The 15,949-nt window shown below is 36.1% G+C and overlaps 1 protein-coding gene across 3 annotated transcripts in view; it reads left to right on the forward strand.

The window, feature by feature from the left end:
* The window catches only part of LOC128030060 (protein PTHB1), a 149,967-nt gene that overhangs the window by 46,199 nt on the left and 87,819 nt on the right, over nucleotides 1-15,949 (forward strand). For 2 of the 3 annotated variants that reach the window (XM_052617536.1, XM_052617535.1), the window contains exons 14-16: nucleotides 4,659-4,763; nucleotides 11,591-11,605; nucleotides 15,538-15,678. In XM_052617536.1, the coding sequence (XP_052473496.1) occupies nucleotides 4,659-4,763; nucleotides 11,591-11,605; nucleotides 15,538-15,678 (261 nt within the window). The remainder of the gene's footprint in view (nucleotides 1-4,658; nucleotides 4,764-11,590; nucleotides 11,606-15,537; nucleotides 15,679-15,949) is intronic. The other variant, XM_052617537.1, reaches the window with a different exon arrangement.

Below are 15,949 nucleotides of genomic sequence, written 5' to 3' on the forward strand. Positions count from 1 at the left end.
TTCTTTCATAATCACTTCTTGGAGTTTGTCAGAATTAGTGGGTTTTTGTTTGTCCACCTGTCTCTTGAGGATTGACCACAAGTTCTCAATGGGATTAAGATCTGGGGAGTTTCCAGGCCACGGACCCAAAATTTCAACATTCTGGTCCCCGGGCCACTTAGTTATCACTTTTGCCTTATGGCACGGTGCTCCGTCGTGCTGGAAAATGCATTGTTCTTCAACAAACTGTTGTTGGATTGTTGGAAGAAGTTGCTGTTGGAGGGTGTTTTGGTACCATTCTTTATTCATGGCTGTGTTTTTGGGCAGAATTGTGAGTGAGCCCACTCCCTTGGATGAGAAGCAACCCCACACATGAATGGTGTCAGGATGCTTTACTGTTGGCATGACACAGGACTGATGGTAGCGCTCACCTTTTCTTCTCTGGACAGCCTTCTTCCAGATGCCCCAAACAATCGGAAAGGGGCTTCATCGGAGAATATGACTTTGCCCCAGTCCTCAGCAGTCCATTCACTATACTTTCTGCAGAAGATCAATCTGTCCCTGATGATTTTTTGGAGAGAAGTGGCTTCTTTGCTGCCCTTCTTGACACCAGACCATCTTCCAAAAGTCTTGGCCTCACTGTGCGTGCAGATGCGCTCACACCTGCCTGCTGCCATTCCTGAGCAAGCTCTGCACTGGTGGCACTCCGATCCCGCAGCCGAATCCTCTTTCGAAGACGATCCTGGCGCTTGCTGGACTTTCTTGGATGCCCTGAAGCCTTCTTTACAAGAATTTAACCTCTTTCCTTGAAGTTCTTGATGATCCTATAAATTGTTGATTCAGGTGCAATCTTAGTAGCCACAATATCCTTGCCTGTGAAGACATTTTTATGCAACGCAATGATGGCTGCACGCGTTTCTTTGCAGGTCACCATGGTTAACAATGGAAGAACAATGATTTCAAGCATCACCCTCCTTTTAACATGTCAAGTCTGCCATTCTAACCCAATCAGCCTGACATAATGACCTCCAGCCTTGTGCTCGTCAACATTCTCACCTGAGTTAACAAGACGATTACTGAAATGATCTCAGCAGGTCCTTTAATGACAGCAATGAAATGCAGTGGAAAGGTTTTTTGGGGATTAAGTTAATTTTCATGGCAAAGAAGGACTATGCAATTCATCTGATCACTCTTCATAACATTCTGGAGTATATGCAAATTGCTATTATAAAAACTTAAGCAGCAAATTTTCCAATTTCCAATATTTATGTAATTCTCAAAACTTTTGGCCACGACTGTACACTTCTTTGGTCAGTTTGTATATATTGAGACATAAAACTACCACTACGTGACCTCAGGTTACCAAATCAAAAGTAAGTGTAAGTGCTGAGAGGATAGAACCACTGATCTATTTATATATAACATATAATATTCTATATTATAGATCAGTGGATAGAACTCATACGTGCCCTAAAGGTCAAAGGTCCTTAGAACAGCCCCCTATAGTCCTCTCAACAGAAACTTGCTTTGCATCTAGCTGCTTTTGTCAAAGGAATTCTCATCTAAGTGCTTTTGTGCTGTGTGTGTTCTGCATGCCGTGTTTCTAATGCATGTCATGAATTCCAGGGGTGGGCTACTGTCAGCATAGGTCAAGAGAGGTCAGCACAAATGGCCTTAATTTAACCACATAGATTGAAGAAAGTTTAAAAAACGTGTGTGTTATGCTTTTTGCCAGCTCAAACTGACGCCAACAGCATGGCAGCTGAGCTTGGGTCGTGCACAGGACAAGAGACCCTGATGGACTACTGTTTGCCCATGGCAGTGAGATGGAAAGGTTCAAAGCCTGCCCTCCCAGGGAGAGAGCTTTTAAACCACATAGAAAGTGCTGCTGCACGATGAGCTGATAGAAGCACAGACAGGGAGAGTGTGTGAGTAACAGCCAGACGCTGTGTGTGTACTGGGGGGGTCAAACACTTCATCTAAGTGTTCAGCAATCAAGCATTACTGCAGGTCAGTCACCTGTGTGAATGCAGCTCACTGTGGACACACAAAACACTTGAAACAGATCACGTTACTAAAGACAGAAATGCAACACAAACCAGTTAAAGACATGATAAAGCTATAAGCTCTGTGTTAAAGGAACACTCCACTTTAAAAAAAATAAAAAAATTTTTCCAACTCACCTAGATTTAAACAGTTGAGTTTTACTGTTTTCGAAACCATTCAGGTGCAGCAGACACAGTGACACAAACCAGCTGGGGACTATTTTCAGTTGCTGTGTAATATCACTGAACTGAAAGTTCCTAAATTATTACGCTGGAATGAGAGTATAGTTCCTAGCCATAACGGCCTAGAAAATCACAACTTTTCATTTTCCATCAGTCTTAGTACAGAAGAGTCAAGTTTTAAAAAGGAAAAATATAGAAACTCTTTGGTCATTTTTGAGAAAGATACTAGTGGTCTAATCCGATTCAATGACCTATGCTAAGCTAAGCTAAAAGTGCTACCGCCAGACTTGGGGATCGGCTGAATGGATTCGAAAAAAGTAGATCTCAACTGTTTAACTCTAGGGGAGTTGGAAAATTTGCCTATTTTCAAAAAAGTTGAGTGTTCCTTAAAGGAGCCTTGTAAACTGTGGTAAAATCACTCTAATGCATAGCTTTTAGGGACTGCATGATTAATCAATATAAAACTGATTAATGCGATTTATCAAATCACAAAGGCTGTGATTTGAGTCAATAAATATATTCTGCAGGTTTCAGAGTGAAGTGTGGAACTGTGATTATTTAGAAATGAATTACTGAACTAATGAATTAACTATGAATTAATTTACAATTGAGTTACTGATCTGGTGTTTTCAGTCTCTCAGAGCAGCTTGATTCATAAATTGCTGGCCCACACAAGCTCCATCTTTACATCTGCTCTGAGTTTGGGTCGCATATAAACCCATCTTCCACTTCAATGTATAATGAGAAGTGCTTATAAAGAAAGCAGGTTTTCCTGCAGTTTTCCACTAATGTAAACATTTTAAAGGTTTTGAAAGTTAAGGAATTAAAACATCCATAAATATTAGTTTTGTAATTTTAGAAGTCTATTATAAAATGCTAAATAAATAGTAATTTTTATTAATCTTAAATACTAGGGTATATAATGTTCACTATTTTCGTTTCTGTTACTTTTCCTAACTGACAACCAATGCTCGTTAACCGATTATTAACTGTTAACCAACAAGATTTTTTAAAATTAGAATTAAATTAAATTAGAAAGGATAAGTGTCTGTGACCCGTTAAAAATATAAAAATTTGTTTTGCTGGGATATATTTAACATGTGCAAAAAGTAGCATGCAACAGAACAGGAGGTTTCACATGGTCATCAAATCACATAATGCACCTGCTGTGCTTCTGAGAAAAACGTAATAAATAAATAAGGAAAACAAAAGAAAACCTGTGCAACAAGAAGCCTACTATGCAGAGATTGCGAAAAAAATGTGGCATCCTATTTTTCTTTAGGCCTATTTTACATAAGCACAAAGATTTGTTTTTATTGTGCATGTATACAAATAAAAGCAAACCTTTTACAATGCCGATGATCTTTATGACTAAGAGGAGTGGTTTCTTCTACTGTTATAAGGGAAAAACTCAAGTGATTGCGCTGGCACAGAGTGAAGCATTGCTACCTTGACAATGCAGCCTGTTCATTATCATAATAAAATACAGTCAGTCAAACATATGGAAAACCACACTGCTTAGTTTATATTTAGTAAAATCTGTTGTGTATATTGTGTAAAAAAAATAGTTTTATGTAGATATTGGAACGCGAGTGAAGTACATAATAAAAAATATTTTGGCAAAAACATTGTGAATACGCAACATTTGATTTTGTGTCGAATAAGAGACCCAAAGTTGGTTTCAGTTTCATTTTAGCCTAAATTAAAATTAAATTCTTGTTCTTTTTTTAAATAGGCTACCGCTTAATTGAAAGGATTTGTTGTGGAGTGAGGGGAACTAAAATAGTCTAGCTATGATTACAGTGTTATTATAGTGTTTGTAAACATTTCGAATTGGCATTAGGCCTATTTCTGAATGAAATAATAAAATGTGACTTACACACAACTTATATATATATATTTATATTGAGTAGCATATTTTAACCATGCAGCAAACCTTTTAAAATATTTTGAGAAATAACTGAAAAAAAATTAATAAATGACTTTTTAAACAGTTTAACTGATTGTATTGTATTGGTCAAAATTCTTACGCTCAGTTAATGTTTAAACGGTTAAAATGAGCATTCCTATTAAATACTTCTTTATATTATTTTATAGTGAATATTAAAATAGTAATATTTTTTTGTTAGTTTGAATTTTTTTCCCTGAAAAATCATACATTAAATCTTTCCTTAAAATGTAGCCGTAATTCTTATTTTTCAAAAACTGCTGCAGGAGCAATGAAGATGATATGAAGCTCCTAAAGTGGTCCTACGAGTGTTTTCTGTAAATTTTGTAGTTCAGTTGTGTTAAGTGTATATTATTTACAGGTAATAGCAAGCTGTAGCATTAATGCACTAATAGAATGTATAGAATTTTATGACAACTTTTAATATGGCTCACAACTGTCTTCTATAAAAAGTATAGTTATAGTATAATTATGCATTATGTTTTTTGTTGTTTGATTGACAGGCAGTGGCTGCGAGTTAGTGGTGAGATTCTCAGCTTTTCTGAACGGCCACTATCCTCCAGCGGATTTGTGTGGAGATATCGCCGTTTCCTACAGCTCAGCTACAGGTATGAGCTCCTCATGAACACTCCCACGCTCTGTTTGTCTGACTCCATCTCTAAGCTCTGGAACACATTACCCTCTTTCCTCACTTCTTTAAGCCCTTTTACTCATTTCAAGATGTCTGGATGTTTGCCAAAGCAGAAAAAGCAGCAGAAAGGCTTCGTTTGTCCTGGCGTTTCTCTTGGATGGTGTCTGTGTTGGCAGAGACTCCTGGAAAACTTCCTGAAAATGTCCGGGAGTTTCCCTTTTCTCTGGCTCTTTTTATTTCTGTCCTTTTGAAAATAGTGAATCTGTTTTACACATTATCTAGCAGGTACATAGGGCTGCACACACACACATGCTTGTCTAGCTTTTTAAATAGGGACATACCATAGACATCTATTGTTTTTAGATGAAACTAATTAGAATGAGTAAAGACTAACCCAAAAACCCTAACGCTATAAGAATACTTCAGAAAGTTTCCAAAGGGAGGTTTTGTCATATTTAGCCAACTTATTGGGAAAACTTTTCGTCAGATCTTTAGCAACTAAGTCAATTTACGGTAAAATATAATATAGTGCTAAATAGTGTTTAATATTCCCTATAATATTCAGTATAGTATAAAGTTTATTATTATGAGCCTTTTAGAATAAAACACAGACACAGACACAGACCCGGGGAAACCCCAACTCCCCCCCCCCCCCCACTCACTGTGTTGGCTGTAATGGCACTCAGTTTCTATTACTCTGTCTGTTCACCTCTCACTCTCTCTCTCTCTCTCTCTCTCTCTCTCACGCACACACACACACACAAACACACACACACACACACACACACACACACACACACATAGAGCACTCTCTATGATGGGAATTTCAATACACAATAACAGGAACTAAGGATCTGGGTCCTAATTTGTGAAATTCTTGAAAGAAAAGAATAAATAATAATTTAAAGATAGATTCTTAGAAGTTTGTAAGAATGTTTGTAAGCAATCCTTGCAATTCGTAAAAAAATAAATAAAAAAATGTGTGTATGTATGTGTGTATATATATATATATATATATATATATATATATATATATATATATATATATATATATATATATATATATATATATATATATATATATATATATATATATATATATTAGTGCTGTCAAAATTAGCGCGTTAACGCATTCGATTAATTTGAAATATTTAACGCGTTAAAAAAAAATAACGCAATTAACGCGGTTGCAGTTTTTTTTATTTCCAGTTGTGGCCTATGTGTGTTTAACGTGCAAAGAAATATGGTTAAGACCAAGGAAGGACTTTTAGACGGAAAGTTTCAGTATAAAACTCTGCCGGATTACTCTTCAGTCTGCCACAAGAAACATTACTCTTCATTTAGTCTGCCACAAGAAACAGCAACATTAAAATCATGAACTCAAATGTCATTGTTTAAAAAAAAAAAAAAAACAATGACTGTAACAGTGCGTAAATCAGACCTTTCTGTAACGCTAACATTAATAAGCTTAAACGAAAATAACGAAATAATTGTGTAGCGGAGTATTTTTTGTACACAGTGCCGCGAACTGTCAATCACTCCTGTGCGCGTGCATCACTGTCCTCCTCAGCTGCAGCAACTTGCGCTCTCTTCATCAAGCTTTAAAACAAAAAGGGGACAAAAAGATCATATTGTCTTTGTGCATAGGCTATAGATTAATTAGATAAATGAATATCTAAATGTATGCCTTGCCGTCTATGGTATTTTTTTAGAACATAGAAAAAAGATGCTGCAGCCAATGAACAGCCAGCGGGGGCTGCAGGACGACTCAACCTCCGCAGACAGTTTTTAATGTTTATCAGACAATAAATACTCAAGATTTTGCTTTAGTATAACTCACAACGAGTTTCACACACATTCTCCGGCCACGTTGAGTTGTTGACACTTAACAGTGGGAAAAGCGACACATGTGCTATTCACTTGTATAACTTAAGGGTGAATGGGTAATGTAGTTTCTGCTCTGGGTGGGATGAATTAGGAAGCTTGCATTGTGAAGGGCGCTCCGAAAATCGGCAGTACTCAGTGCAGGTAAAAGATTAAAACCTCTATTAAAACAGATGTCCAAATGAGCGTACCGGTATGCTACAAGCACGTTCTGGGCGCACGGAGAGGTGGCGGTACGCTCAAGAGCTATATTTGGAAGTGGCTGTACTGAGTACCTGTGCTTAAAGGCCCACTTAAAGCACTGGCAATGACTATACTTTGGAATTTTTTTGCAGTCCACTTAGAATTCAACATGGAAATCATTTTTGTTTTTTATTGGCATTGATTGTTTTGAAATTCAAATGGTACTTACATGCCTGTGTTTTTATTTCTGTAATAAATATGGCTTTCAAGCCAACAGTTAATTTGGAGGATATTGATGGTTTATTGCAGGTATGTTGTTTACATGAGAAAATCTGTGTTACAAGTTAAACAAAAATTCCAATAAACAATCATATTTTGAATTTAAATAGTTTCTTTGTCTTGAGTTTACATTAATTATTTACATTTTACATTTACATATCCAAAAAGTCAGTCTTCAGTCTTTTAATTGCGATTAATCGCGATTAATTTTAAAAAATTGTGCGATTAATTAGTTAATTTTTTTTAATCGATTGACAGCACTAATATATATATATATATATATATATATATATATATATATATATATATATATATAATATATTTATTTATTTATATAGAGGTGCTGGTCATTTAATTAGAATATCATCAAAAGGTTGATTTATTTCACTAATTCCATTCAAGAAATGAAACTTGTATATTATATTAATTCATTACACACAGACTGATATATTTCAAATGTTTATGTTTATGTGTTCCTGTAGCTCAACTGGTAGAGCGTTGCGTTAGCAAGCAAGCTAGCGCAAGGTTGGGGGTTCGATTCCCTGGGAACCCATGATAGGTAAAAATTGATAGCCTGAATGCACTGTAAGTCGCTTTGGACAAAAGTGTCTGCTAAATGCATAAATTTAATTTAATTTAATTTATTTAATTTTTATTATTATAACTGAGTACTAAGGAAAGTCCCAAATTCAGTATCTCACAAAATTTGAATATTATGAAAAGTTTCAATAATGAAGACACCTGGTGCCACACTCTAATCAGATAATTAACTCAAAATACCTGCAAATGCCTTTAAATGGTCTCTCAGTCTAGTTCTGTAGGCTACACAATGATGGGGAAGACTGCTGACTTGACAGTTGTCCAAAAGACGACCATTGACAAATGTGGGGGAGATTCACAAAGAGTGGACTGCAGCTGGAGACAGTGCTTCAAGAACCACTACACACAGACGTATGCAAGACATGGGTTTCAGCTGTCTCATTCCTTGTGTCAAGCCATTCTTGAACAACAGACAGCGTCAGAAGCGTCTCGCCTGGGCTAAAGACAAAAAGGACTGGACTGCTGCTGAGTGGTCCAAAGTTATGTTCTCTGATGTAAGTAAATTTTGCATTTCCTTTGGAAATTAGGGTCCCAGAGTCTGGAGGAAGAGAGGAGAGGCACACAATCCATGTTGCTTGAGGTCCAGTGTAAAGTTTCCACAGTCAGTGATGTTTTGGGGTGCCATGTCATCTGCTGGTGTTGGTCCACTGTGTTTTCTGAGGTCCAAGGTCAACGCAGCCATATCCCAGGAAGTTTTAGAGCACTTCATGCTTCCTGCTACTGACCAACTTTATGGAGATGCAGATTTCATTTTCCAACAGGACTTGGCACCTGTACACAGTGCCAAAGCTACCAGTACCTGGTTTAAGGACCATGGTATCCCTGTTCTTAATTGGCCAGCAAACTTGCCTGACCTTAGCCCCACAGAAAATCCATGGGGTATTGGGAAGAGGAAGATGTGATATGCCAGACCCAACAATGCAGAAGAGCTAAAGGCCACTATCAGATTAACCTGGGCTCTCATAACACCTGAGCAGTGCCACAGACTGATCGACTCCATGCCACGCCGCATTGCTGCAGTCATTCAGGCCATAATAGCACCAACTCATTATTGAGTGCTGGACATGCTCACACTTTTCATGTTCATACTTTTCAGGTGGCCAAGATTTCTAAAAATCCTTTCTTTGTATTGCTCTTAAGGACTATTCTAATTTTCTGATACACTGAATTTGGGATTTTCCTCAGTTGTCAGTTATAATCATCAAAATTAAAAGAAATAAACATTTGAAATATATTTGTCTGTGTGTAATGACTGAATATAATATACAAGTTTCACTTTTTGAATGGAATTAGTGAAATAAATAAACTTATACATATAATATGTATATATATATATATATATATATAAATATATATTTATATATATATATATATATATATATATATATATATATATATATATATATATATATATATATATATATATATATATATATATATATATATAGGTGCTGGGCATATAATAAGAATATCATCTCTAAGTCAAAGTCACATTTATTTATATAACGCTTTAAACAAAATACATTGCGTCAAAGCAACCGAACAACATTCATTAGGAAAACAGTGTCTCAATAATGCAAAATGATAGTTAAAGGCAGTTTATCATTGAATTCAGTTATGTCATCTCTGTTCAGTTAAATAGTGTCTGTAAAAAAAAGTTTATTTATTTCACTAATTCCAGTAGGCGGGGCTTGAACCATAACTTTGTACAGTATTTGATTTATGGTTTTACAGCCTATTTTTTTTCACAGTTATCACTGAACAAATATGCAGTGTTTAACTAAAATATTATTATTTTTTTTTTTTAATGATTAAAACATTTAGCCTAATTAAACATCTTCTAACAGTCGACACCAATTTCATTGTATAGGCAGTGTTTCGAGACACCTGAGTTCGAGTCCCAGATTGGGGACCTTTCGTGATCCAATAAATAGATATTTAAGGATCTAAATTAAAACAAGAAGGGTTCTTACGCAATTTAGAAATATGGAAATTGATTTAAGTAATTTCCAGGAAATGCATGAAAAAAGGCAACTGCAACACTGCTATTTTATCTCACTGTTAACTAATTGCTTGTTAGCATACCTTTTTATGAACATATCAACTGTTTATTAGTACCTAATATAAAATAAGGCACCATATTCTGCATGACCACATTCTACATCCCTAATCCTACCCAATACCTAACCTTAACAACTACCATACTAACTTTTAATAAGCTGTAATAAAAGAGTTTATTGAAACAAAAATCATTGTTAATAATTTGTTAATAGTTAGAATTGGACCTTAAAATAAAGTATGACCTTTTTTGTTAAGAAAGAAAGTGACAGTCTTGATCAACTCAATCATCTCAGCACCTTAAATATTTTAGAGGTACATATACAAGTAGTATTAGTATGTATTAAATATATCCTGTTTTATGTTGTAAGGCTTAATATATAAAACCTAACAAGTTTATTAAATGTCTTACCTTTGGGGATTTGTGGAAGTTGTGGGATATTTTAACTTTAAGAGGTTATGATGATTTTTAAGAACATTCTATCCAGAAATTCAAATTCATTGAATTCAGGAATTCCGTTTTAGAATATTCTTCTTGATTTTGGGAATAAAAAATATTCTTAACTTTATTCTTAGGTTAGAAACCTTTTGAAAATATGAGGTAAGAATATTTTGTGAATCTGGTTTTTATATGATATTTGTGATATAAGTTAAACTTTTTATGCATGTAAGCATGTGTGTACTCAGCACTGGAGTAATTCTGCATTGGAGATGCTTGTGCGGATTGGGAAGAATTTGTGTGTGTGTGTGTGTTGTCCATGCAAGCCTATAATTACTGTCCTGATCACTTGCTCCTTCCACACCTAAAAACACACTCACACACAAAGGTTAATTGTAGTGCTTTGAAGGTTTTAATCCAGCCTTCATTGCTTTCATGTTCAGACCCTTACTGACAAAAATTATGTAATTATGTAATTATGTTATGTAATAATTATGTAAATGCATTTAAAGCACTCAAATCTGGATCAAGAGATAGTGAGGATGTTTTCAGAGCAGTATACTACTGTTGAAACCTCCAGTAAGAATCCTGCAGAATCATTCAGTTGTTTTTTAAGTACCAGTGAGAGTGCAGTAAAGTTTAAATCCATTCTGAAGATTTCTCACACAGAAAATGTGCTAAAAGTGCACAGACTCTCTGTGTGGCTTAGATGGAGCAGTATTTGTGTAGTGACAGCAGGAATAGCTCTTGAGAACATGTGGAATGCAGAGCGTGTTTTTGGGAGTGTGCTTTCAATGACTTATGCAGCCACCAGTAAAAGTGCCTTTTCTGGGAAATAATGGCTATTCCTCTCTTTAGTAAACAGAGCATTCGCTCCTGACATGGAAGATGAGGTTAGCTGGTTATGGTGTGCTTTTGTCAAAGGGTCGGTGGTGTTTACACAGAGACAAATTGAGCTTTACGCAAATGAGCGGGAACTGTGAGGGGAGACTAATGCTACATTTAGACACAGAGGTGTATCTCAAACACTTCCAGTTGGTCGTATTTCATAGTGTTCTGCCGGTCAGAAGGATTCAGTCCAACACCTACCACTGATTTCAGTAAAAGCTTTTTTTTTAAAAATGTATTACTCTTTTTTTTAATTGTAATAATATTTCACAATAGTACTGTTTTAACCACTGTTGTTGTTTTTGTGTGGAAATTTTTCTTCTGTTTCCTTCCATTTTATGAAATTACTGTACCTGTTGTTTTTCTGTAGTGCAGTCACCACTGATTGCTCCTCTATAGTATGATTCATGTGTCAGTGTGAGTGTGTAATTCAGATATTCTGCTATTTTTTTTCTTGCTGCCACCCATGTCAGAACTCAACCCTGCAGGTGAGTGACAGAAAGGACCTTAGAACATGATATATGTTGCCAATCATCAGATGTGACTGCATATGTTCAGCTCTAGGCAAATATTTTAATATAAAAACATGTTCATAAATATGCACACAAAGCAGAGGGCATTTCTAATAAACATTCACTGCAGAAGTTGATGTGTCCAGTAGGGGGTAGGGGGTGATAGCATCATGATTTTGTTTACCATCTGACAGACAGGAAAGTATGTCATGTCCTTTGCTCTTTACTTTGTTAGTGGACTTAAACTCTTTTTAGTTGTGATAGTGTCTCAGCCCACATTGCATTTACACTTGTGTTTTTAGGAACACTTAATCAAATGTAATAATAAAAAGAATAATAGTTATTATTATATTATTATTAAAGGGTCGATTATTAATGACCTTACTATAAGGAACATTATTTTGTGTATTTGGTGTAATGCAACATGTTTATGACCGGTTGACTGGCCATAAATCGGAACCGGATGGTTTTTGCTTAAAATACGCGATCGGCAATCGGCCGTTTTTTTTGGCCGATTTTTCAGGAAGTGCGTCCGCGTGCACTGACTACATTGTAATAATTCGCTATCATGTCGTTTGTGAGGAAGTATTTTGAAATCTGTGCGTAGGACACGGGCAGCAGTTCAGCACTGGAAGTGCAGAGCTACCAGGCGGCAAGGAAGTAGACCGGAAGTTGCCATATTGTAGCAGAACCTCACTCGCGTTAGCATTCCCATTGACTCCCATTCATTTTGGCGTCACTTTGACAGCGAATAACTTTACATCTGAGGCGTTTAAAGACTTCGTTTGTCCATTATTTATTTCTAAAGATACACGACAATGTATAAAGGGCTCCATTACCTTCTATGTTACATCATGGCCCCGTATAAACAGTTTTTGTAAAAAATAGGCTAACGATTGCGTCATAACCACGCGACTCTCTTTCGCATTACCGTACAGACAGGAGGAGAAGCTCGCAGGCAATTAACTTAATATGGCGTACTGGCATTACATTTTAAAATACTATACAAAATAATTAATCAGAATACTTACTCCTGCTCACTCACGACAAAGAACTCCCCGCTCAAGCTCGCCGTCTCTGCAAAATTAATGATGGCAGTTTGCACGCACAGCTACTAGAAGATTAACATCTGTCAGACAGGTTGCTGATGTCATCAAGCTTAGTTTGAGTCTGCGCGTCAGAAACGGAAGTGCTAAAAAACGCTAAAAATGGGCTTCACTTGTCTCAATTGAGTTCCTATGGGGTCGCTGTGTCCATTTCTTTTACTGTCTATGAGAGCTACACGTCTGAGGCACAGATAGCAGGAAGCCAACAGCCGTTGTTGTACTGGCGCAAAAATAAGAGCCTTTCCTGCTCACTGAAGCTGCGTGAATGTATTGTACCTGTCCCTGCACAAGCGGAGACAGTGAAGCGATGTTCAGCTCAACTTCTTGCGTGTTGGATGAGAAACGAAACCGACTAAAATGTGACAAAACTGAAATGCTTTTTTTTTTTTGCAAAGTAGAACTTGCATACACATTTGAAAAGCCAGAAGTAAACGTCAGTTCTGTATAAGAATTATTATTTTTATTTTATCTTAAAATTACATTTACTTAATTTGATTTAAAAATCACCTGCTGTAGCCCCCTGATATTATTTCTTTTTCATTGGCTCAAGTAAAAAAATATAGATGTGAATCATTACCCTAATTATTATTTTTTTAATTTTATTGGATGAATGATACATTTTGTATCTTTGTTTTATTCACACCAACATAATTTCATTTTAACATTTTGGAATCATTTATTTATATAGCATGCTTTTATTTAGTCTCACTGGTAAAGACCTTTTTTAAATTTAAAACCAAATTTAAAAGCTAAAACAAATACTGAATGCCGATTAAGAAACATCTTATTGAATGTGTGTTGATTTTGTTGTTTGGATTATAGAACTATGCAGTTGTTGCCTTTAATTTCAGTTCTATGTAGTTTCAACCCAATTCAAATACAAAAGTTGAATGCTGATGTCTGTACCATCTATGTTTGCATTGAATGTTCGCTACTTACTGTGCAATTACTGCCGTTAATTTCAGATGGTTACAGTTTTTGTTTTCAATAGCCAAAAGCCAGTTTGGTCTATTAAATACCAAATAAACATCTTGTTTATGCATACTTTCCTTCTTTCTTGTTTGTTGCTTAAAGATAAAAAAAAACTGAAAAATCGGAAATCGGTATCAGAATCGGACAGTTTGGTTGTAAAAAAATCGATATCGGGATCGTCCATGAAAAATCATGATCGTGCATCCCTTTTTATGAAGTTCAAAAAACACATTATTTTCCACATAATGTACATTATTGTTGCTCCTCTATGCCCCGCCTTTCTGAAATGCATCGATTTTTACAAATCTCATCTTTCTGAAAAGTGAGGTGTGCTCTGATTGGCCATCTATCCAGTGCATCGTGATTGGCTGAATGCCTCAAGTGTATGACGGAAATGAAACGCCCCTAACCCTAACCATACTGTGATGCCGTGTCCCGGCAATGATGAGACAAAACTAATAAAACCCAATAAATACGAGGCATTTGTTGCATCCAATGGCGACATAATTACTGATTATAATGACTTATACTGTCTTTTTAGGCGCTGTGTAAACATAAATCCATTTGTAGGTGCATTTGTGATCAGAGAAACGCCAAATAACAAGCTCTACACTGCACAAAACTCTCGTTTGAATCATCAGTGGCAAATTCTTTAAATATATAAATGTACTTACAGACAGTGAGTCAAAAGCGCCAGACTGTCCTTGCAAAGTTGGAATTGCCCCAGTAGACTACTGGTTCAGGAAATTGTCCTCATCCTCCATAAAATATGCTGCACACATCTGAATGTTTGGGTGGAAATGCAGCTTAACTCCTGATTTCTAGTCGTGTCCTTAGGTTCGCTTTCACAACGAAACACAATGTTTACACAACATGGTGGCGGGATGGCAACAGTGAGAATAAAAGTTAAGCCTTCTTTCTTTGCGGGAACATTTTGGCGGCGTTATGCAAATCTTCCCACATGGTGACGTAGACTTGTGGGGGTGAGCCGTTTAGGGGGGTGTGGTTGACTTTTTTTTAAAGAACATCTCTTTGGATTTGAGACTTTATATTGTCTTTATGCACCAAGAGCTTGTAACACTCCAAAGAGAAAGGAAAGATTGAAATAGCATCATACAATGACCCCTTTAACTGTAATTATGAAAGATTAAGACTAAATGTGATATATTATAAAAATTGTTTAAACATATTTAATTACATGAAGTTGTGATGCTATAAAAATTCTTAAATTCTTCACATTCAAAACTTTTTAACATTTCAATTTCAAGCTTTTATTTTGGTGGAATATTGAATGCTGTCAACCTCCCACAAAAATGTTGGAAATGTTATAAATATATAAATTAAAGTGTTCTTAGTGCAAATTTGCTTCCCAAATGCAAGGTAAGCTCAAAGCACATTCAGAAATGATGGTCTTCATTTACTGTGAACCGAGCTGAAATTAAACCCTGCTCTCAACTTCTCAAGTATGACATTAGCTCAGTGGCTCATGCCCCTTACAGTACAGGTTTAGATTACCTTAAAAGAAATAACAGGAAAGCATTACTGGAACTCCAGATGCACTCATTTACTCAAAATATAATGATCCAATGTGTTTCTGAACAGTACATGTACTTGTTTATTTTTTCATCATAACTGATCTTATAAAACTCTCAGAGAGTGCCCACTGCCTCGTCCTTATTTCCAAAAAGACTTGTTCAGAAAAGCTAATTTTGGCTGAAATTATTGAAGACTAGTCTGAAGATGAAACTTTATTACAGTTCAGTGTGTGTTTGAGTGGTTCTTGTCTTTTGTGTAATGACTTGTCTTTGTGTTTGCGCTCACTCTTGTCAGGAATCCCTCGAGTATCTCAGTGTAAATTCAACCTGCCTCTTCGGTTAGTGTGCTACCCCTCCTCAGCTATAAAAAATGCCAAGTACAAGATCACTGTGGACACCAACAAACCTCCCGTCAACCTCAGTGAAGTCTTCCCAGGTACCACAGCCAAACATTATTTTTTTGGTTTCATTTCAGTCCAGCCATCTCTGGAAATTATGGATGAATCATCCAAAAACATCACATTGCATCACATGTCACCTCAAGCTTCCTTGCCAAAAAGACAACCATCAACCATAATTTCTATTACTAACACTACTATTATAAGAGTCATGGGTTGAATTTAGGCAAATACTAATTTTACAGATTTATTTGTTTGCCACTTTGGGTGCTACAACAGCAACATCTGTAAAAGTTGGCATACCTTGGG

Source organism: Carassius gibelio, chromosome A16, assembly GCF_023724105.1.
Source record: "Carassius gibelio isolate Cgi1373 ecotype wild population from Czech Republic chromosome A16, carGib1.2-hapl.c, whole genome shotgun sequence".
NCBI lineage: Eukaryota > Metazoa > Chordata > Actinopteri > Cypriniformes > Cyprinidae > Carassius > Carassius gibelio.